Below are 23,595 nucleotides of genomic sequence, written 5' to 3' on the forward strand. Positions count from 1 at the left end.
AAATAATTATTATAAAAAACCGACTGCACACTAAAAAGAGGAAAACAAGCCCCACAAGAAATATTGTTTAATCAAATGCTAAAACCAAGCTATGGAATACCGTTTAAACAATATAAAAAATGCACTATTAAATGTGTATGTAATCGATAGTTAAATAAATAAAAACTTATTCTAAATACTAACTAAATAATTATAATTTATAAAAGTTGATGGTAAGTATTGCAGGCGGAGTCCAACTTGACCGCCACCAACGAAAATACCGGAAGTAACATTCTGCTAAACAGTGAACTTAAGGCCGTTACATCGGTTTGCCGCTGTCTCTGTCACATTTCGCAAGAAAGAACGGGAAAGATCATGCGCGCCAAGTGTCAATTTTGATCGAATTTTGTCGATTTTTATTTATTTTAAAAACGTTACCCTACAATATCGAAATTCGAAAGCTATGAAATTATTATTTAAGTTAAGATTGTGTTTTCCTCTTTTTTTGTTTATAGTAGCACATAATAAATAACCGAGTAAATTTGGATTAAAAGTCCGAGTTAGAGGTTACTTTGGGAATTAATTGTATCGAGCGAAGTGTCATAATTAAAGAAAGCTGTGCACACCAGCAACGCCTACATCAGGCTTGATACATCAAAATGTTCGTCTGTTACCTTATCGAGACAAAGGTGAGAATGTGACAAAGCATAGAAGTTTCTCAAATCTATTAATAAGTTTGCAAATACTTTAAAAATAATGTACGTAACTATTTGTTGATTTCCACAAAATGTGCCTTGTTTTGATTAAAATGATTCAAATAAATAAATAAATTCGTTTTCAATTAAATAATACAAGTATGCTTAATTACACGCGATATAATTGTATATACAACGCACAACGGAATATTCGACGCCAATTGACACTACTATACCCGTACAACGCGTAAAAGATGTTACAGTTAGGAATAGTATAGTATTTTATACAATCGTGATATAATAGAGAGCTTTTCAGTCGAGTACCGTGTTTAAGCAACGAGGCTTGCTGAGTTGCTTAAGTTAAGGTACGAGATTGAAAAGCTTAATTATATCACTATTGTATACAATAATTTTTCTACGAGACAAAAAAAAATATACTTTCAACTAGTAGAATCATATAGGTAAACAAACCAAAAGTATACAGCTAAGATACGCGAGCTGCCGCAGCCCGCGATACCTTCATACTCGTACGCGCCCCGGCCGCCGGGCCCGGCGCCCCCGGCGGAGAATGTGACAAAGCATAGAAGTTTCTCAAATCTATTAATAAGTTTGCAAATACTTTAAAAATAATGTACGTAACTATTTGTTGATTTCCACAAAATGTGCCTTGTTTTGATTAAAATGATTCAAATAAATAAATAAATTCGTTTTCAATTAAATAATACAAGTATGCTTAATTACACGCGATATAATTGTATATACAACGCACAACGGAATATTCGACGCCAATTGACACTACTATACCCGTACAACGCGTAAAAGATGTTACAGTTAGGAATAGTATAGTATTTTATACAATTGTGATATAATAGAGAGCTTTTCAGTCGAGTACCGTGTTTAAGCAACGAGGCTTGCTGAGTTGCTTAAGTTAAGGTACGAGATTGAAAAGCTTAATTATATCACTATTGTATACAATAATTTTTCTACGAGACAAAAAAAAATATACTTTCAACTAGTAGAATCATATAGGTAAACAAACCAAAAGTATACAGCTAAGATACGCGAGCTGCCGCAGCCCGCGATACCTTCATACTCGTACGCGCCCCGGCCGCCGGGCCCGGCGCCCCCGGCGGGTTGGTCAACGACACCTCCTCGTAACTCATGAGGCCCTGGTACTTGCTCCGCGCTAAATTTAATTTTAAGACAGTTTTTTTCTCGATTTTGGCCACTGTAGCCTATGGAGACTAACAAGCAAGGCTAAGCGGTTTTCGTAGGGTATGGATGTTGCTATATGAAGGGTGTCACATGCGCGTTTCTGACTTATGAAGCAATTGTTTCTACTACAACATAAAATAAAATGTTTTTGTTGGCCAACTAATCACAAAGCAGATGCGCCGCAGCAGCGTGTTTAAGTAGGCTAATTTGCATTGAATCGAGTCTGACTGACGAGACTGACTAAACCGTATCGATAAAATTCTTATGCTTGAGTCGGAAGTGCCATAGACTATCCAAAGTTGAAAAGAGTAAGGTTGTAGTGTTGCATGTGAAGTTGTAATACACAGATTATACTCGACGAGTAGAAAAAGATATTAACATCACATAAATGATGTCTTAATATTAAGACACATTAAAACCGTAAAGCTGCTGTTCAATATTATTTTCCGAAGCATCGGACACTTAAGACTAAATTGCAATTAAATTTAAGAGCCTGATATCTTTTATGGGATCTATATTTTAATATATCTTAGACGGGATTATAAAATTATAAAGCACTGTTTATGACACTGCTTTTAATAAATGATCTAAAATGTGAGACATCAAACACTACACCTGCATATGTAGTATAGTAGACCGAGGCGAATTGGATCACAGGGTGAATCGGGTCAGACTAAAAAAAAAGTTTATATTGAAAATATTGCTTATGACTGGCGTCGCAAGCTAACAGAAGACATATTTTAGTGCACTATTGTCAATGCAATATTTCAAATATCAACGGATTTTTCATCATGATCCGATTCACCCTGTGTCCGATTTTCCTCGGTCTACCTAGTGACCATAAGCTCATAAGTATTACAATATTACATAGGTAGTCTTGCACAATTTTTATTATAAACTGGCACTATTAATCATGGTCCATATCCTGGTCGATTTAAGTCTATTTCAATTTCAACTTGAATCGGTAATTCGGTATATTAAACGCAGTCGAAACACTTGATAGTCCTGGCGGTTCACCCCGAAATTTAGTAACGATTGGCACGATTGATCTTTAGTCCATATAAATCAATTTGACCCGAAGCACCAAAAAATAAAATAAAAAGGAGAGGAGTTATGACGTCATTATTTTTTTGTATGGAAAAAAAATGTTTTGTTTAGAAACCTATCGTGTGTAGTATTATATGAAAGTCATTCTGAGCCGGTTCTAAAAATATATCACATCATTACATTTCAGTCACGTGTTTTAAATAAAAATAATTTTCAAAACATACCAAGTTTGGGCTCCTTCTGATACGATACCGTTGAATTAACCGACTCAGAATGCCCTTTCATTTAATACCACACACAAAATATATTTTTTCCATACAAAAAAAGATGACGTCATAACTCCTCTCCTTTTTATTTCATTTTGTGCCGATTTTCATAGCTTTAACACCATTTGCAGCGTTTTTTGGCGAACCGCTATCACTATGAAACAAATTAACACCGACCAAGATACCAACTGATAAAGTATTGCTTACGTCATCATGACAATCATAAACAAACACTAACCAAACTCATACAATGTGATTATGATTTCCAGTGTGCAGCGACGCGGCGACCTGTTCATACCGTTTTGTACATATTCCAAAACAGGAAAATGTTACCTGCAGCTAAAGGCGCACAAGGCATTTTTTACAGAAAGCACAATTTCAGCTTTCCTGCTCACATGAATTACGGAATTTACTTTATTGAGAGGATATTAAATTTTAAAGAGAAAAGAGCGCTGGTAAGTTTACTTTTAAAAATATTTTATATATTTTTTAAAGAATGTACATACAAGTTACATTGCAAAGCACTGCCTATCTAAAAGGTAGAATTACGGTTATGCCGTCGGTTTTATTATTTAGGTACATGGTTATCACATTTCATTTTCTTTTGTTTGCATTGCAGTTTTAAAAATATAATATAATATCAATGTTATATCATTTTTTTATTTACTAATTCGTTTTCTGAATAAACTATCTTTTATCTATTATGTATGTTATGTAAGGCGTAAAAAGTACCTCTTTTCAACACGCGTACAAAAATAAAGTTAGCGCGCGGTGCTGGCACTTGCTGACTGATAAAAGCGACCAACAAAAATATAACTTATATAACTATGAAAAATTATATATTTTCTTTTCTTTTCTTTTCTTTTATTTCTTGCTAATATTGATTTCCGAACAAGCGAAAGATTCAAAAATTGAACCACGATCGTAGCGAGTGATTCAAAAAGTAGAATCTCGGGCGTTGCGAGGGTTAAACAAATTTTGCCACTATGTGAAACCCAATATTTTTCACCACACCGACGCGAGGAAAATACTAAGTGTATAAATCATCAAGTAAAAGCAAACCAAATCTAATCCAAAATAAACGTTATTTAGTAGATGTGATGAAAGGCACTCATTACTGCCAAAGTTGTACTGGCAATAGTCCGAGGCTGAAATGGTTTCTTTCACCCGAATTAAACACTCTACTTTTCATTTCGAATACGAGGAAAGTAAAATGCATGTGTATTTTTAAAAGATGACTAAGTATTAATTTTTATAGTACCTATTTCTTGAGGGTACTTTCTATTAACAATTTAGGCAAAAGTATCGTTATTTATGGAATGGGGAGTTAAAATATCAGAATGGAAATTAAAAAAATCGTACTTGGAACGTAAAATGCTCTAGTGCAGAAACGTATCATTTTCTGCACACCTTTTTGAAAAACAATGACTATCTTTCAGAGCATAAGAAATGAAAAGATATTTATCATTTAAAAACATCACTTAAAAGTGAATTCTACCAGCCAACATAAGGAAACAACTCTTTGCATCAGATTACTTTGCTCTACATATGAATAAAATGCAACTTATCAGTTTTTGAATAATCAAGAGAGCATTTACCAGCTGGTGTGATGAAAATTAATTTATTAGATTTTGGTTTGTGTTTTTCGAGTCACACTAATATATAAATAATAAACTAACATAGACGTCAGAATATAGTTACCAAAGAAAAATAAGAAGTCGGTTCGATTTCGGCCTCGGCCACCGGAGGACTTGGTTACAAAATTTTTTTTTAGTACCTATTTATTTCTTAAAAAAATATATCAATTTGATTTGAGGGATTATGGAGGGATGCGAGTCATTAGTGAATAATTATACTATATTTTCTTGAGATCCACATTGGTATCTCATTTGTTTTAGTCGTTTAGAATCGGTTACAATCTAACACCTGTCACAAATAACCGGTTTTTATTCTCTTATGACAGATAACGAAAAAAAGATTGCGGCTAAGTTTGTACTGACATGGGCTATTTTGCGGGCGTAAGTTCTTTCACACGGGTTAATTTCAGAACTTGCACTCTTATCATTATCTGTATCAGTCGCGCAGCCTTGAACAATACTTAAGTCAGAAATCTATCCTTATCTCAATGAAGATATCTCACTTCTTTACAAAATATTATGACTTTAGATGTTATTCACTTTTATTTAAAACTGGCTTTTGACCGCGACTTCTTCTGCGTGGAGTTAGTAATTTGTGTACTTTATTTTTTATCCAATCTGCTTTTTATCGATTTCCCATACAAACTTCCACCCCCCTTTTCACTTCTGGGATAAAAACTACCCTATGTCTTTCCCCGGGAGGCCGGGACTCAAACTATCTCTATGCCAAATTTCAACTAAATTGGTTCAGCGGTTTAAGTTTAAGCAAGACACACTTTCGCATTTATAATATTAGTATGGACAAGTATGGATTAGTATGGATATGGATATGAATAACTGGCAGAAATAAATTTTGGCTTATCGATTCAAACGACTTTCGCCTCTGAAACGAGAATACTCATATCCTTATGGCTCATTTAGACGGCGCGCGAACTCGCATGCAATTTTAGTTTCATTGCGGACCATCGAGGTTTCATCAACTCAGCCGACCGATCAAATAACGCAATGTAATGAAACTCGCATGCGAATTCTCGCAACGTCTGAATTAGCCCTTATCCTATGCAACTTTCTGCCAATTATTGGTTTAAAGCCAACGCAAATCCGCTACTACATTGTGCACTGTCACCACAACGACAAGTAGATGGGCAACCACTGGACGGCGACCCGTTGGTTGTACCAAATACACTTTCCTTACATCCCGGACTTTCCTAATTTTTTGTTATACTATCCACAAACCAAACTGAGGCTCGAAGTTATATCGCTGTCTCTCTTACCATGACCATGTAAGCGTGACTGAGAAGTTTTACGAGTCGTCAGGTTGGTTTGCGGATAGTATAATGACTGAGCCAGTGTTGTGCGTATGATTTCATCGCGCTGATACTATTGCATTCGGTCTTTATTGTCACTAACATCTCAATCCAGTCAAAAGTGACTCAAAAAAATATTTAAGGTCAATGGGGCAACGGGCGAGGAACTCACGTTTGGGCAGATAGTACGCGAAGTGCTAAGCGTCGCTGCCTCTCTCGTGGGGCTCGGTATCAGAAAAGGAGACTTGGTCGCAGTGGTTAGTGAGAACAGAAGTGAAGTTCTGACTACCATCATTGCAGCCATGTGCGCCGGCGCGTCGGTCACTTTGATCAACAGTGCTTATACTGCAGGTACCTATTAATAATATTATTAAATATTTAGTATGGTCAAGATTATCTTCCACGAATAGAGACGATATCTAGGATTTAGTCATTATTTTTTAGAAACTGTATAAATAAGTAGGTAAAAAATTTCAATAAAATAAAATTACAATAACATGAGGTCAATCCGGGTAAGGGTGGCTGTACATCAGATTGGGGTCTGTTTACACATTGATTAGTGTTTATTGCAAGTTCATACATTTGCTATTTGCTTTGCGTTTAATTGGAAATGTATGAACTTGCAATGTGTAAAGTGGCCCCAATGTGAAGGCCAGCCATACATTACCCTGTATCCACACCTACTAATATCCTGAACAAGAACTTAGGGATTTAGAGACAGTCACGTTTATTTATTACTAATGATAATGAAATAACCATTTTCTGAAGAAGAAAAAAAAACAGACTACATATATAATAATGCAAAAAAACCGTATTATTAATAATATTGTCTTCGGTTACCGCGATAGTTACTCAAGAAATAAAACTATGAAAACGGATTATATCGCGTATATTGAATTTATAATACATCCCGACCTTTCGAACCCTTTACAGCGTTCGTGGTGGTGGTGGTAGTGGCGATATAATCCGTTTTCATAGTTTTATTTCGTATTATTAATTAATAAATGAAAGTATTATCATTTCAGGTGAATTGCTACACACTACTAATATAACTAACCCAAAATATATGTTTTTATCGCCAACTGCGTATAAGAAGCACCACGAAACGCTGAAAAAGCTAACATTCGTTAGCAAATTTTGTTTATTTGGTGATTCTTCATCGAAAGAAATTATAAGTTACAACGATCTCGCTAATAAGGAAGCTGATTTTACAAATTTCTGTGACTATTACGGTAAACATAACATTTATTATATACCTATATATATTTTAAGTTATATCGTATATTTAGTAAATTCAGAAAAAAATACTCTGCAACTATTATTAACAATTGTACATCGTCTTTTTTAAAACTCGAGTCATCACCTAGGACCTGGAAAAAGGCGTGGATGCAATTTCTAAGTCAATCTATATAATTAGATGGGTTAAATTGGCAGGTCGTGTGGAAGTGGCCCTTGTACTGTACTCGTCGGGCACAACGGGGCTACCCAAGGGCGCGAAGGTAACCCATGCGAACCTAATCGCCGTTTCCCAACAGCACGAGTAAGTTATACATACATAACTTCACATTTGAGTCAATATTCCAACTACGAGTAACCAGTACCTACGTACAATAAACATCGATTAGCAAAATAACTAAATAAAAATAACCTCGGATGTAATAATATAAAGCTGTATACATATATACATAACACACCATGCCCAGAGCTCTATAAATTGCATACTTTAAATGATTTTACCCTTGGTTAGCATGCAATACTAACTGCCACCGATGAATAACTGCCAGGTGCCTAAACTACTAGGTAGAGTTTGTTTGCTCAGGAAATAACAAACCGGGCTTAGCTTTCAGTATAATCTCTCTGATACAAGTAATAATCTCTTTTTATTTTTTACTACGTTGTAATTCACCTCATATATACATTGTACATATATATGAGCTCTGTTCAATTATACATGTATACTTTGCTCGTACGCGATATGTAGGAAATTATTGCAAATTCCGCGCTAGAATCCGACTTATCTCACAAAATTACTAAGGCAAAAACTAATTCTTGACACAAAACCTAACTACTGCGCCTACCGGCCGATGCCCTCTCAATTATCTGTACAACAATAAGACATTTCTCTCGCAAAATTGGCATAAAGAGATCAATATTAATGAAAAGCACTCATTGTTTAGCTTTATATAAATTCCCAACTTAAGGGTCTCAATGTTCTAAGAACACAACTGTAGAACCTTGTCATTTTAAAATGAGAACCGCGCCTTGGTGAATGCTATGGAAATTAAATTTAAAGTTTACTATAACATAGTTCTAAAGTTTTGAAGATACAGCAGCAGCACGTACATATGTCTTTACGTAAATAGTCTGCGTAAGAGAGGAAGTACAAAGATGCATTATATTGTCATTGTTTTCTTAAAGATTTACACTCTACTATTTCATTTAAACATTTTAAACTGTGACCCATCAGGCTGTATTACATCTGCAGAAAATATTTTGTGTTATACAGTTATATCAGAGTCGTGATTATATATCATATATACTGAAAAATGGTTTTCTAACACTACTTTTTTTCACCAAACTAAGTAAGATAAAAAATGTAAGTACGTACCAATTCCATTTTTTATAACATACATGTGATTCTGTGCATCACGCACAGTAGCACATACATAAGTAAGGCCTTTTGGTACGTGACAAATCGGAAAGCATGTTTTGGGGCTTTATCATGTTCTGGAGTGCTACTCGTAAGTTAATGTATAATGGATTATTGAAAATGTATGGTCGTTGTATTGTATCTAATATATGGTCGTATTTTTAGTTTTTGTCCAGACAAGTCAGCACTTACACTTTCACCATTGTGCAATACTTTCGGCCTAATAATCACGTTGAAAACATTAGTAAATGGCAAAATGGTCATACTTCTTTCGAGATTTAAAGAAAAGCAGTTTCTCGAAACTATTCAAAAATATAAGGTGGGAAATTTTTTTTTTGCTTAAGCTATGATGTAACAATGTGAAGTAAGTAAGAAAAGCACTAGACAAACCGTGTAGATAATTCAAGTGATATATTTTGTTTCAGGTTCAGTCATTGATGGCAGCTCCGCCATTAGTAGTCTTAATGAGCAAGTCATCTTTAGTAGATAATTTTGATTTACGTTCTGTGGAAATCATTTATTCTGGTGGAGCGCCTCTAGACGAGAGTGTCATCAAGGAATTAGAAAAAAGGTAATATACGAAAAATTACAAATTGCCAACTATCAAATTACGGAGAATAATGTTGTACAAGCGCAAGTTTGTACGGTATTCATGTTGCATAGTTTAACGGCCGGTGGTTGTGACATTGCCTAAGAAGCTGGAGCTAGCTCCTGGGTTCGTAACCCGATATGGGCATTTATTTGTGTGATCCTGAGTGATGGATATTTTTTATGTATTTAAATATTTATATATATATAATATATATCTATTAATATAGGTATATAGCAGTCTAGTACCCACAACACAAACCTTATGGAGCTTACTGTGGGACTAAGTAGTTCAATTTGTTTTATTTATTAAGAATATTTTTAGCATGGCAGATCTGGAGCAATATTTTTTAACGCTGATAGTACCCCAAACAGTTTTGTTCTCCGATGGAAAACCACACAAAACTATTGGCTGAGCTTCATTTTTTTTCTAGGTTACCTAACCTACGTGTATTACAAGGTTATGGATCGACTGAAACAACTGGACCAATTACAGAGGAAACAGTGGCTGACCGTAGACAAGGCAGTATCGGAAAAGCTGTTCAAGGAATTGTTATTAAGGTAATGTGGCTGTTAGTAACTTCTCCATCTCTAGTTTTCTCTTCTTCTTCCTGCCCTTATCGCACGTTATGTAGGCTCGGCACAACATGTTTTTCTCTTCCATTCTCCTTTATCTTTTGTCACCTCAGCACTCACTCCTTTCTTTCTCATATCCTCTTTCACACAATCTAACCATCGTTTTTTGGGCCTACCATTTGCTCTTCGTCCATCACATTCATCCAAAACATTATTCTGCCTATATGGCATTCATCCCTCCTCATCACATGCCCATACCACGCTAACCTACTACTTCTCATCTTCTCCGTTACCGGTGCTACTTTCAAACTTCCCATAATATACTCATTCTTAATCCGATCCTATTTCGTCACTCCACAAGCTGATGTATAGCGCTTTTCTCGAGCGATATGAGGGACTATAAGAAACTGTTCCTAAATTACGTAGGTACCCAAAAAGCCTTAAAACCCGTCTTTAAAATGGCGGAAAGACAAAATATGGGACAATAAATGCCCGGGTGCCCGAAAGGAACGCGATACAAGTATCCTGATCCTGAGTCGATTTCGTCAAAAAAAAAAAGATTGTTTTGTTTTCGATTCTGTGAATGCAGTTGTTTTGGTAGGTATATTTTTTATTAGTAAGTAAATAAGACCAGGCTCTCAGTGAAGTTCCGTTTGCAAAAATTGCGGACCGCAGTTTGACTTCTGATCCTAGTAGTGGGGTTTCTACGCTTCTAGAAACCCGATGTTGCCGGGCTGAAAAGTGGTGCCGTTACCCCCACTAGCCCTTTAAATTTCCCCCTTACAATTCTCATACATTCGCTATGGAAAAAATCTTACCTCTTGCACAAATTGGACTTCCCACTATAAGGATCAGAAGTCAAACTGCGCTTCGCAATTTTTCCAAACGAACATCTCATTGGAACCTGTTCTAAAAACCAAACCAAACCAAAAGTGCTTGTTGCTAGGCCTATTTGAATAAAGAATATATTGACTATTGACTATTGACCAATTTTTTTGCCAATTTTTCCGAAAATATTTACTTTATCAAAAAATGATTGTTGAAAACCCCTATTCGTTTTGAAAGACCTATCCAACAATACCCCACACTATAGGGTTGAAGCGAAAAAAATTTCCATCGCCACTTTACCCTAAAAAATATTTATTTTAGATTTTATTGTACGACTGTTGGATTATTTTATTTATATATCCATGCCAAATTGCAGCTTTTTAGCACTAACGATCACGGAGCAAAGCCTCGGACGGACAGGCAGACAGACATGGCGAAACTATAAGGGTTCCTAGTTGACTACGAAACCCTAAAAAGTGGCTTTTTACTTATAAAACTCCTTGTTTTAAAAAATCTCGTTTGTTGTATGGGAGCCCCACTTAAATATTTATTTTATTCTATTTTCAGTATTTGTTGTTATAGCGGCAACAGAAATACATCATCTGTGAAAATTTCAACTGTCTAGCTATCACGGTTTATGAGATACAGCCTGGTGACAGACAGACGGACAGACGGACAGCGGAGTCTTAGTAATAGGGTCCCGTTTTTACCCTTTGGGTACGGAACCCTAAAAACTAGTAAATCAAAACGCAAAACCACCGTAAAGCGACATCTAATAGGTACTTACTCTAAGCTGTAAAATTCGAAGGGAATTGTTCTTAGACTACACCTCTTCTACCATTAATTAATACCCTTTGCTGATCTAGTCTGCAATAGACATTTCTTATTTTTAACTTCAGGTGGTGGACATTGAATCCAGAAATGTACTGGGCCCAGGTGAGCCAGGTGAAGTGTGTGTCAATGGCGTGATACTCTTCGATGGCTACATCGGCAAGCCTAAATCAGAATATTTTGATGACGATGGCTTTTATAGAACTGGCGATATTGCTTACTACGACCAAGATGGATATTTTTTCATAATTGGCAGGCTAAAGGAACTTATCAAATATAAAGCGTGGCAGGTGGGTATAATACATAATACACCGTGTTTTTTTTAACTCCGTTAGTTTTAAGGGTATGTTCCTAAGCAATAATTAATTGAATTTTTCAAAGACACCGTTATTTTAATTAACTCCATTTTGAAGATCATAAATAATTATATCTGATAGGGCATTTCTGAGTGTGCACACTTGCCTTAGATTACTCGTATAGTCTAAGAAGCTACAATGCACTGCATCAGTCTAGTCCACTAGACTTTTTGGTGGTTATTTGGTATAACATCAGCCGTAAAGTAAAAGTGCATGGCGACTTAATCAATGAATTCATTCATTCTCCATGTAACTTTGCAGCTCACTGTACATTAAAGGCTACTTTGCCATTTATTTTCCTTAAATGTACTTAGAACGCCGAAGTTAACGGATAACAAAAAAAAACATCCTATAGGTATATAATTTTCTAAATTCTTAACTCAACGGGTGACAGGTCAGTCACCCGTTGACCACGAACGCTGTAAAGGGTTCGAAACGTCGGGATGTATTATAAATTCAATATACGCGATATAATCCGTTTTCATAGTTTTATTTCATAAGTAACTATCGCGGTAACCGAAGACAATATTATATCATCTTTATAAATTTTTAACAAGCAGAAACGTCTGCGATCGATGCTATTAAGCTTAGAATAAATTTAAAAGTGGAAAAATTACTGCCTTCCAGAGGCCGTGAGTTCAAGTCTCACCCAAGGCAGTAATTTTTCCACTTTAAATTTATATCATCTTTTTTATCCCACCACCTATGCGCGAGCCTGTGCGCAAGGACCAAGGACATATTGTAGTTAGGTACTAACTAATACCCAAAACTATGATTTCTGTTAAATTAACCGATATTTAGCATAAATTTACTTGGTCTCTAAACAGTATCCAAGTTTGATCTGTAGATTATGTAAATGAATAAGTATTTCCACATGATCACTTAAAATATATGAATATCAATTAATATTATACGATATTAATATATTAAAGTTTACATTGAAATAAAAGAAATGAAAAATAATATACGCGAAACTAAAAAGTAAGAAGCAAACGACGCTACAAGTAATTATAAAAAAAGTTTTCTTTGTGTCACCCTATTACCCTACCAGTGTTTCTCAACTATGTCTTGTCGTTACAGGTATCTCCTGCAGAAATAGAAGGAGTACTGCTAAAGCACCCAGCAGTGAAAGACGCCGGCGTGATAGGCGCCCCTGACCCGCTTGCTGGAGAGCTACCGACCGCTTTTGTGGTCAAACAACCGGGGGCAGAAGTCACGGAAAATGACATTATTGAATTCGTGTCTTTAGAGGTAAAAAAATATAATTTACATTTTTCAAGTTCGGTTTTCATACATCGTAACGTTTTAAGAGCTAATAATGATGTCTCAGCGCGCTCTACAAAAAACGATGAGTTGAATTTTTGAGTGCAACCGAAATTACACGTAAGTATGAACGAAAAAAAGTACATTTACATTTAGAGCAACTTTTCTGGTTCTTTGAAATACGAAGTAAAAAAATTGTTTTGCCTTACAAAAAAACTGGTTCTTATTGAACTATTTTGGGTTCGTAATTAAATATAGTATGGGTACGTACACTAACTAGATATGATCAGACTAATGTGTATTACCCTGTTTTACAAAAAAATAATGTGCTGAACTGCAGATTAAGAAATGGGTTCGCTATAACCACTTCAAACCGGGTCGTGCATATTGAGTCCAGCCACTAGTTATAGGTTCCACCATTTGTCGCGCTCAAGCAATCTTAAAAGGATCTCGGCCCTGTAAGTGGCAGGTCGCCGGTCGCAGGTGCCGTCGCGCCCGGCAAGTCGACGCAAGCACTTCGCGGCTACACATCAAATACCGCAATAGGGGTTTAGGTGACATGTTAGCGTGTGCGAACCCTAATACTAATAGTACTCACAGAAACAGGCAACATATACGAGACCTCGTCAACTACTCAATGTGTACCAGTCCTACAAAATAAATCATAGATAAGCTGTGCTTATTCACAAATCATACTGAAAATTAGGCTAAATGGAATAGATTCACGTAAATTGAGGGGCTTATTATAAATTAAAACAGATAAATAAGCAGACGAGTTCCAACTTTCTTAAAAAAACTTTGCAGTTTTCGGCGAAAGCAATTTTTTTGCGGTACGCTGTTTTGTGCTATGATATTAAACGTGCACAATTTTGTTTTTCTAGGTATCACCGTGGAAACGGTTGCGCGGGGGTGTGAGATTCGTCAGCGAGATACCAAAGACTGGGAGCGGTAAAATACTTCGACGAGTATTGCGTGACATGTTGAAGGCCAAGAGCAAGATATAATTCCAAATGAATAGTTAATTTTTTTCTTATCATGTTTATTGCTAAAGATAACGGTCAGATTTCAGCGGAGTTGAATATAGGTACATATGAAATAAAACTATGAAAACGGATTATATCGCGTATATTGAATTTATAATACATCCCGACGTTTCGAACTCTTTACAGCGTTCGTGGTCAACGGGTGACTGAGGAAAAATTACAAAGTGCAAAAATACCCACATACTAAAATAATGAACAATCATAGACTACAAACTTTAAGGCTGGTTGTACATGCAAAATCGGTTCATAAGGCTAGTTATACACTATAATTATTTTTCAAGTAAAGATAGATATATATACGCGATAAAAACTATGCCGGCTCCAACCCTACACCACGGACCCGAGAAGATTTAATTCCCTCCTAAATTGTAGGAGGGTATCCCAATATGGGACCGGCAACAAACTCGGCGGGACACATCTTTTCAAAACATCAGAATGTCCAGCATCATCCAACACTAAGGTCTCACAGTCTATGTCTCGCTTGCTCCTTCATCAGGTGGACTACAGGATCCCAAGCTGGTGGTAGAGAAAAGCCATCTTCCCTATTAAAGTTTGGATATTTCTTAATCTCAATGGCCTCGCGCAGCATTCTGGGTATGTAACGCTTCTCCTTGGCAAGAACCAGAGGCTTATCAAACTTGATTGAGTGATTGGCTTTATCCATGACATGCTCACAGACAGCAGACCTAGGTCGACGGTGCTTGACATCAGCTATGTGTTCCTTCACACGAGTGGAAATGCTCCGTTTCGTCTGCCCGACATATGATAGGCCACACTCACAGTCCAGCCTGTACACTCCTGCAGTCTGTAGAGGGGTATTGCATTTTACAGGCCTCAGGAATTGTGACATCTTCTTCATTGGCTTGAAATATGTTTTTATAGAAGCACGCTTCAAGATGTGGCTGATCCTGTCCGTGACCCCCCTGACAAAAGGCAGAATGGCAGGCCTGCGCTCGACTGTGGGGATCTTAATGTGGGACCTCTGGTTGACCCGCGGTATCCTGAGCTCATTTGCCTGGAGCGCGCGCCTGGCATGCTGGAGCTCCGCGGCCAGATGCTGGTCATCACATATCCTCTGGGCTCTCTGAAACAAAGATTTGCCTACTGTAACAAGTTGACTGGGATGGTGATGCGATTTGCCATTTAAGTACCTATCAGTATGAGTAGGTTTCCTATACACAGTGCGACCTAGGGTGTTATCAGGATTTCTTTTTACCAATACATCTAAGAAGGGAAGAGAACAGTCTTTTTCCAACTCCATAGTAAATTTTATTTTGCTATGGATGGAATTTAGGTGATCCAAGAAAGTTGAAACACTACTTTTTGGAAGTATAGTAAAAGTGTCATCTACGTATCTTTTAAATATCTTCGGTCGCACAGGAGCCAATGAGAGTGCCCTCTCCTCGAAGTCCTCCATAAAGATGTCAGCGACTACTGGAGACACCGGAGACCCCATGGCCACGCCGTCGACTTGAAGGTAGAATTCACCATTCCATAGCAAGTAGCCAGATGTAAGGCAATGTTCCAACAGCTTAGCATATTCCTCTGACATGTTCTGCTCACATAACCTCTTCTTGACAACTTCAATGCAGTCTTGTACCGGTAGGCTTGTAAATAGCGACTGAACGTCAAAACTGACCATGATCTCATCATCAGTCAATGTTAGGTCTTTAATCTCACCGATGAAATGGTAAGAATCCTTTGTATGCGTGCTAGTGTTACCACGTAATGCTGAGAGGGCTCCCGCGAGGTACTGAGCCAATTTATATGTGGGAGCATCTATCTGGCTCACTATGGGACGTAGTGGGGCACTAGGTTTGTGTATTTTTGGCAACCCATACAACTTTGGAGGCACGGGGCAGTCAGGAACTAAACTTGCAACATTCAGATCAAGGCTGTCCGAGTAATCACTAATTAGTTCTTTAGTGGTTTTCAATACTTTCATAGTCGGGTCCGTCTTTACATGTTTGTAGGTTGTAGTATCCGCTAATAATTCCCTAATTTTCTGGTTATAATCTGAAGTATTAAGTACAACCGTCGCATTTCCCTTATCCGCTCGAAGAATAGTAAGGTCTGGATCATCGCGTAACGTTTTCAACGCGGCCAATTCATCTCTAGGCAAATTCCTTTTCGGAGGCTTGGCTTTCCGTAATAATGACGAAACATCCTGCCGTATAGCCTCCAAATCTTCCTTCTTTACCTGATTTTTCACCAGACAGTCTTCTACACTAACAATAATGTCCTCAAAAGGGATCTTTCGCGGAGCCACAACATAATTAAGACCTTTTTCTAATACTGAAAACTCAGACGTCGACAATTGTTTACTGGATAGATTGACAACCGACCGATTTGACACTGACAGCGACGTTCCGTTAGCGCTATTATTCTGAAGCCCTCCGTTATCGCTGCGTCTCGTTTTCGATTTTAACTTGTCAAACTTGGCACTTTGTCGTTTCTTGCATTGTTCAAATGTAAATGCGTAACGTTTATTACCTTGTTCAACAACATCATTAAAATCGGTGCTTGTCAACACTTCCTGCAATTGACCGGTGCCTACCTTAATCTGTTGCTCAAGTCTATAAGCAGTGTAACGGTTGTTATGGATGGTTTTGCACAGTAATCTCTCACTCGCCCGGCGAAGTATGCGTTCACTGCCGATAATGTCCTTCTTCGGAGCTATCTTCACGCATGTAGGAATAAGATTTTCATCTCGACACCTCTTCAAGAAATACAGAGCGCAACGAGCGCGCGCGAGCTTATTCCCAAGGTCTTCATGTCGCCGGATTTTGGTTGCAACTTCCAGTCCGTACTGGTGTACATAATATTGTCTTCGGTTACCGCGATAGTTACTCATGAAATAAAACTATGAAAACGGATTATATCGCGTATATTGAATTTATAATACATCCCGACGTTTCGAACTCTTTACAGCGTTCGTGGTCAACGGACACTACAACCTACAAACATGTAAAGACGGACCCGACTATGAAAGTATTGAAAACCACTAAAGAACTAATTAGTGATTACTCGGACAGCCTTGATCTGAATGTTGCAAGTTTAGTTCCTGACTGCCCCGTGCCTCCAAAGTTGTATGGGTTGCCAAAAATACACAAACCTAGTGCCCCACTACGTCCCATAGTGAGCCAGATAGATGCTCCCACATATAAATTGGCTCAGTACCTCGCGGGAGCCCTCTCAGCATTACGTGGTAACACTAGCACGCATACAAAGGATTCTTACCATTTCATCGGTGAGATTAAAGACCTAACATTGACTGATGATGAGATCATGGTCAGTTTTGACGTTCAGTCGCTATTTACAAGCCTACCGGTACAAGACTGCATTGAAGTTGTCAAGAAGAGGTTATGTGAGCAGAACATGTCAGAGGAATATGCTAAGCTGTTGGAACATTGCCTTACATCTGGCTACTTGCTATGGAATGGTGAATTCTACCTTCAAGTCGACGGCGTGGCCATGGGGTCTCCGGTGTCTCCAGTAGTCGCTGACATCTTTATGGAGGACTTCGAGGAGAGGGCACTCTCATTGGCTCCTGTGCGACCGAAGATATTTAAAAGATACGTAGATGACACTTTTACTATACTTCCAAAAAGTAGTGTTTCAACTTTCTTGGATCACCTAAATTCCATCCATAGCAAAATAAAATTTACTATGGAGTTGGAAAAAGACTGTTCTCTTCCCTTCTTAGATGTATTGGTAAAAAGAAATCCTGATAACACCCTAGGTCGCACTGTGTATAGGAAACCTACTCATACTGATAGGTACTTAAATGGCAAATCGCATCACCATCCCAGTCAACTTGTTACAGTAGGCAAATCTTTGTTTCAGAGAGCCCAGAGGATATGTGATGACCAGCATCTGGCCGCGGAGCTCCAGCATGCCAGGCGCGCGCTCCAGGCAAATGAGCTCAGGATACCGCGGGTCAACCAGAGGTCCCACATTAAGATCCCCACAGTCGAGCGCAGGCCTGCCATTCTGCCTTTTGTCAGGGGGGTCACGGACAGGATCAGCCACATCTTGAAGCGTGCTTCTATAAAAACATATTTCAAGCCAATGAAGAAGATGTCACAATTCCTGAGGCCTGTAAAATGCAATACCCCTCTACAGACTGCAGGAGTGTACAGGCTGGACTGTGAGTGTGGCCTATCATATGTCGGGCAGACGAAACGGAGCATTTCCACTCGTGTGAAGGAACACATAGCTGATGTCAAGCACCGTCGACCTAGGTCTGCTGTCTGTGAGCATGTCATGGATAAAGCCAATCACTCAATCAAGTTTGATAAGCCTCTGGTTCTTGCCAAGGAGAAGCGTTACATACCCAGAATGCTGCGCGAGGCCATTGAGATTAAGAAATATCCAAACTTTAATAGGGAAGATGGCTTTTCTCTACCACCAGCTTGGGATCCTGTAGTCCACCTGATAAAGGAGCAAGCGAGACATAGACTGTGAGACCTTAGTGTTGGATGATGCTGGACATTCTGATGTTTTGAAAAGATGTGTCCCGCCGAGTTTGTTGCCGGTCCCATATTGGGATACCCTCCTACAATTTAGGAGGGAATTAAATCTTCTCGGGTCCGTGGTGTAGGGTTGGAGCCGGCATAGTTTTTATCGCGTATATATATCTATCTTTACTTGAAAAATAATTATAGTGTATAACTAGCCTTATGAACCGATTTTGCATGTACAACCAGCCTTAAAGTTTGTAGTCTATGATTGTTCATTATTTTAGTATGTGGGTATTTTTGCACTTTGTAATTTTTCCTCAGTCACCCGTTGACCACGAACGCTGTAAAGAGTTCGAAACGTCGGGATGTATTATAAATTCAATATACGCGATATAATCCGTTTTCATAGTTTTATTTCATGAGTAACTATCGCGGTAACCGAAGACAATATTATATAGGTACATAGTTATTTGTTTTACATGGGGGCAAAGTTGTTGTTAAACAAACTTTGCCAGCGAGTCAAACACAAAAAATTTCACCACACCAATGCGAGGAAATTACTAACTGTAAAACATTACAAATTAAATCCAAATAAACGCTTTTTAATAATTATCATCAAAAATCATCACTTAAGTCAATTCCTGGTGGAAATTCCTGGTGGCGGTTTCCAAAATGAGGAAACAATCCAAAAGGCATCTAATTCCTTTGTCACTCTTGTGGATAAAATGTAATTTAAGTATGTCGTTTTAAAATGAGAGTGTAACTTCCATTGCATGGGAGCGGCTTTTTGGCGGCGGGTGCTTGTGGCTGAGCGGAGAAAAAGGGCCAAGTACAGCTGTGTTGGCCAGGAATATAGTTTTACCCCTTTTGGTGTGGAAACACTCGGCCCGTGGGGTCCCGGTGCCCTGAAATTTTTCGGAGCCTTATCAAAGAGGCTGGTGGATGTGACTGGGGACCGTAGGGCTGGCAGCTTCCTTGCACAGCGCATTAGTATTGCAATTCAGCGGGGTAATGCTGCCAGCATCTACGGCACCTTGCCGAGGGGCGAATTTTTATTTTAGTTAAGGTTTAGGATAGGTAGTATATTTTAGTTACGTTTAGTTTATAAGTTTTGTTACTATATTTTTATTTAATTTGTTTCATTAAATGAATTTCACATTTTAATGTATTTCTGACATTTTAATATAATCGAGAGGATATTTTTTTGCTTTGCCTATTCAGAAAGAAGCCGCTGTTTCTTAGAAAACTTTTCTTATCTTCTGAACAAAGTGTTAAATATTATATTTCTACAATATATTTTGAACATGCACTAAAGTCAGCAACATAATGTGCTATTTGCGAAAAGTAGAATAAAATAAGACTACCTGACCAGGTTAATCGAACCATAACATTGCATTATTTATTACTGAAGTATTAGCTATAAGAGGAAACATAATAAATAATGTATGGAAATAACCACGAGACTTTTGGTTCGCATCTATTATCACGACATTCTTATTTCTCGATTGGCGTTTGTAGATACCTAAGCGATTGTCATGTTGGCTACTGCCAGGTACCTACTCTAATTTGAGGCTAAATCGGAACCTAAGACAAATTCTGACATTGTTTCTTTACAAATAATCAGACATAGGGACAGGTGGTGCCCTCGTTAGGGGAATTGGGTCAAACACAAAACTGTGTTCACGTCTTTCCTGTAGACATACCCAAAAGTTAAGGGCTATAAATTAATTTTCTTATTTAATCCTTATACACATGAAGAGGTACTCCTTTTATTTGGATAAGTATGATACAATTATTACCTACATGCCCACGAGCTGTTACCTATCGTCCACAGGAGAGAAAACTTGTGTGTTCGTCAGAACTAGGGCTCGCGGTCGAATCCGTGTTTCGTTTACACGTTTCGAATACCCGTTTCCGAATAATACGTAAACGGTTTTCTGGCCCGTTCCACACGTTTAATTAAGAAACGTGTAGTTAAGACCCGTGTACACGGATAAACGGGTATTCGAAGATACGTATCTTATTTATCCGTGGCTCCGGACACGTCCTTGACGATAGTAGCGAAGGAACGAACGCCAGCTACAAATGAATAGACAAAAGATTCATGACGAGTTTCTGTCATATTTAACCTTATTCCGTGGGTCATAGAGTCGAAATTCAATAAACGGTTTAGAAACTCCTTTCTTGAGCATGTAGTTTTTGCTTGCAATAGGTATTAAGAGTATTCACGCTTCTTATCAAAGTATAGTATTTTATATAGCACTTTAAATAGCTACTTTTTTACGTTGCGGTTTAGCAATATAATATAAAACCTGCTAGTACCTATTTAAAAAGAATATTAGAACCATCGAGTTCAGTATGTAGGCAGGAAGTCAAACTAATGTTCGAAATTGGCATTAAGTATTTATAAAAAATACAATTTTAACTTGCTTCTTTATTTTAAGTTTAATTTAAGAACATGATATGAAATTGTATTTCTTGTCATATAATGTAGGTAAACCTTATAAAACAAAGTCCCCCGCCGGGTCCGTATGTCTGTCTGTATGTTCGCGATAACCAGACCTCACCTATGAATGAAGTTTTTCTTTGGGAATGTTTGTGTATATTTTGTTAAGGTTTTGTTTAAATTGGTAGAAATATGACGATGTTTGCTAATGAAGTTAGAAAAAAATCACGCTGGCTTAATCGAAAACGCTGCCCAATCTATTTGATATCAATGTATGGTGGACTTGTCTCTCTTTTATTGGTCTACAAAAAAGTGCGCGATGGCTGTCTGTCTATAGTTTAAGAATAATTAACCCATTATTAACTTTTAAAAAAACCGGACAAGTGCGAGTCGGACTCGCCCACCGAAGGTTCCGTACAAATACATCTGTAAAAATTTCAACTGTGGTGACAGATAAATGGACATTGAACTCTTAGTATGATTAGGCTTCCGAAGTGAATACTTGTTACAGAATGTATTTTATTATGCTTGACTCTCCATGCGAAGCCGGGGCGGGTCGCTATAGTTATTAATAAACACTTTAAATCAACTTGATAAAATTGCACCCTCAATAAATTCTAATTGTTTTTACTTTAGGTACCTCTTACCACAGTAAAACGCTTTTTAGTGCGGTGCAGCTACAAAACAATTGAAAACATTTTCTTGTGCAGATGTTTTGACCTTATTACAACGACATAAAGCTTGTAATTGGCGGTGACACTTGTGATAATAGTTTGGGAACCTACATGTTTTCGACGATGACAAACAAAAGGATATTGGAAAACAATGGATGGATGGACCACCGGTCGGCAACGTGCGCATTTAAGTTTATTACCTGAACGCTAGTGCGAAAGTGACCAAAGTGAATTATGAATGATTACCAATTTAAAGATCTATCTTAATGTAATTAGCAATATTATCGCAAGTTATCCAAGGTAGTATGGGTTTTTATGGTTCTTGGGTAAAATTACTCGATATTCGATAATCCCGCTTTTGTGTACCTACTAATAACTTTTTTGCGCCGTTGGCAGGTTTGTTGTTTTCGCAAAGCAGTAATAGATCCGAGATAAAAATAACCACGAAATAATTAAACTGTTATTTTTAATTAATATTGTATTCTGTCTGCACACCTATTATTAACGAAAATACAGTTCCGTTCTCAGCTCAAGTGGCTTCCTATTCGTCTTCGCCGTGACTCTCATGTTCTCGCCCTTCTCTATGGCATTCTCTTTAACCCCGCTACACCACCTTATCTCAAAGAGCGTTTCAAGTATCTCTCTTCTATCAGATGTTCTCAGACTCATATTCTTGCTTCTCCCTCATCTACTTCTAAATTTTATAATAGCTCTTTTACCTTCCGGGCTGTTCGGCTGTGGAATGCTTTACCAGTAGAATTAAGATTAGCTAAATCTCTCCCCATATTCAAAAATCAGCTAAAACTATACTTTCTATCTCTGCCTTAAGTTGCCATTTTATATATTGTATATATGCTTGTATAAATATATATTATATATATATATATATTGTATTGTATATTTATTTGTGTGTTACGTTTCGTTTTAATACTTATATGTATAAGTAGTAATTGTAGTATGTGTGTTTGTGTTTAATAGTCTCCATATTTAAGCTCTTTGCACTACCTGTTGACTTTTGTATGAGTTCTACATTTCCTGCTACCCAAAGGTTGTCTGGAAGAGATCGCTTTTTAGCGATAAGACCGCCTGTTGTTACCTGGTTCTATTTTTTCTTTAAATATTTCTTTGTAGTTTTACATGTATGTAAAATGTATAATTTTGGTGCAATAAAGAATATTTACTTACTTACTTACTTACTTACTATACCATTATGTAATTATAAAAAAAAACTATGATCGATATCAAATTTTTGTACTTAGCTTAGAAGCAATCGGTTTTATTAAATGATATAAATAGTTTAAAATAAAAATTATGTATCCCTACTATTAAACATAGGATGATTAGGAAGATGGCTCAGTACCTATGTTTTATCAATACGGTTAAAAACAATAAATAAAAAAAAAGTAATTGTGCGGTTTTATGAAACCACGATGCAAGTGAAACTTTTTTCGGATTGTAGGCATTTAACTAAAAAAAATCGGTATTAAAATCGCGGTTTTAATCTTAACTTAATAAATTGGGGCGATAGAATAAAAGCTTCACTTTAAACATCGTACGACAAACGAATTCATCTGAAGTCAACATAATAATAGTGGACCTTGTTACCATTGTATAGGTACATTGGCTCAAACTGGTTCGGAGTATTTGGACCCGTTCGGAACGGTCTTAAGTACCCGTGTAAACGGAGATACGTGTCTGAGATACGTTTCTTGGGAACGTTCCTTCGAAACG

General features: G+C 37.3%; 1 protein-coding gene across 1 annotated transcript; it reads left to right on the forward strand.

Annotated features, from left to right (window-relative positions):
- Nucleotides 1-3,472: 3,472 nt before the first annotated feature.
- Nucleotides 3,473-19,820, forward strand: LOC134755815 (uncharacterized). Its single transcript, XM_063692422.1, has 11 exons — nucleotides 3,473-3,657; nucleotides 6,290-6,497; nucleotides 7,172-7,378; nucleotides 7,581-7,686; nucleotides 8,962-9,115; nucleotides 9,222-9,367; nucleotides 9,819-9,945; nucleotides 11,688-11,909; nucleotides 13,056-13,226; nucleotides 14,120-14,322; nucleotides 19,203-19,820. Exons 1-10 carry the CDS (start codon nucleotides 3,529-3,531, stop codon nucleotides 14,240-14,242), a joined length of 1,593 nt encoding a protein of 530 aa, XP_063548492.1. The 5' UTR covers nucleotides 3,473-3,528; the 3' UTR covers nucleotides 14,243-14,322; nucleotides 19,203-19,820.
- The last annotated feature ends 3,775 nt before the right edge of the window (nucleotides 19,821-23,595 follow it).

This window comes from Cydia strobilella, chromosome 3, assembly GCF_947568885.1.
Source record: "Cydia strobilella chromosome 3, ilCydStro3.1, whole genome shotgun sequence".
NCBI classification, from domain to species: Eukaryota; Metazoa; Arthropoda; class Insecta; order Lepidoptera; family Tortricidae; genus Cydia; species Cydia strobilella.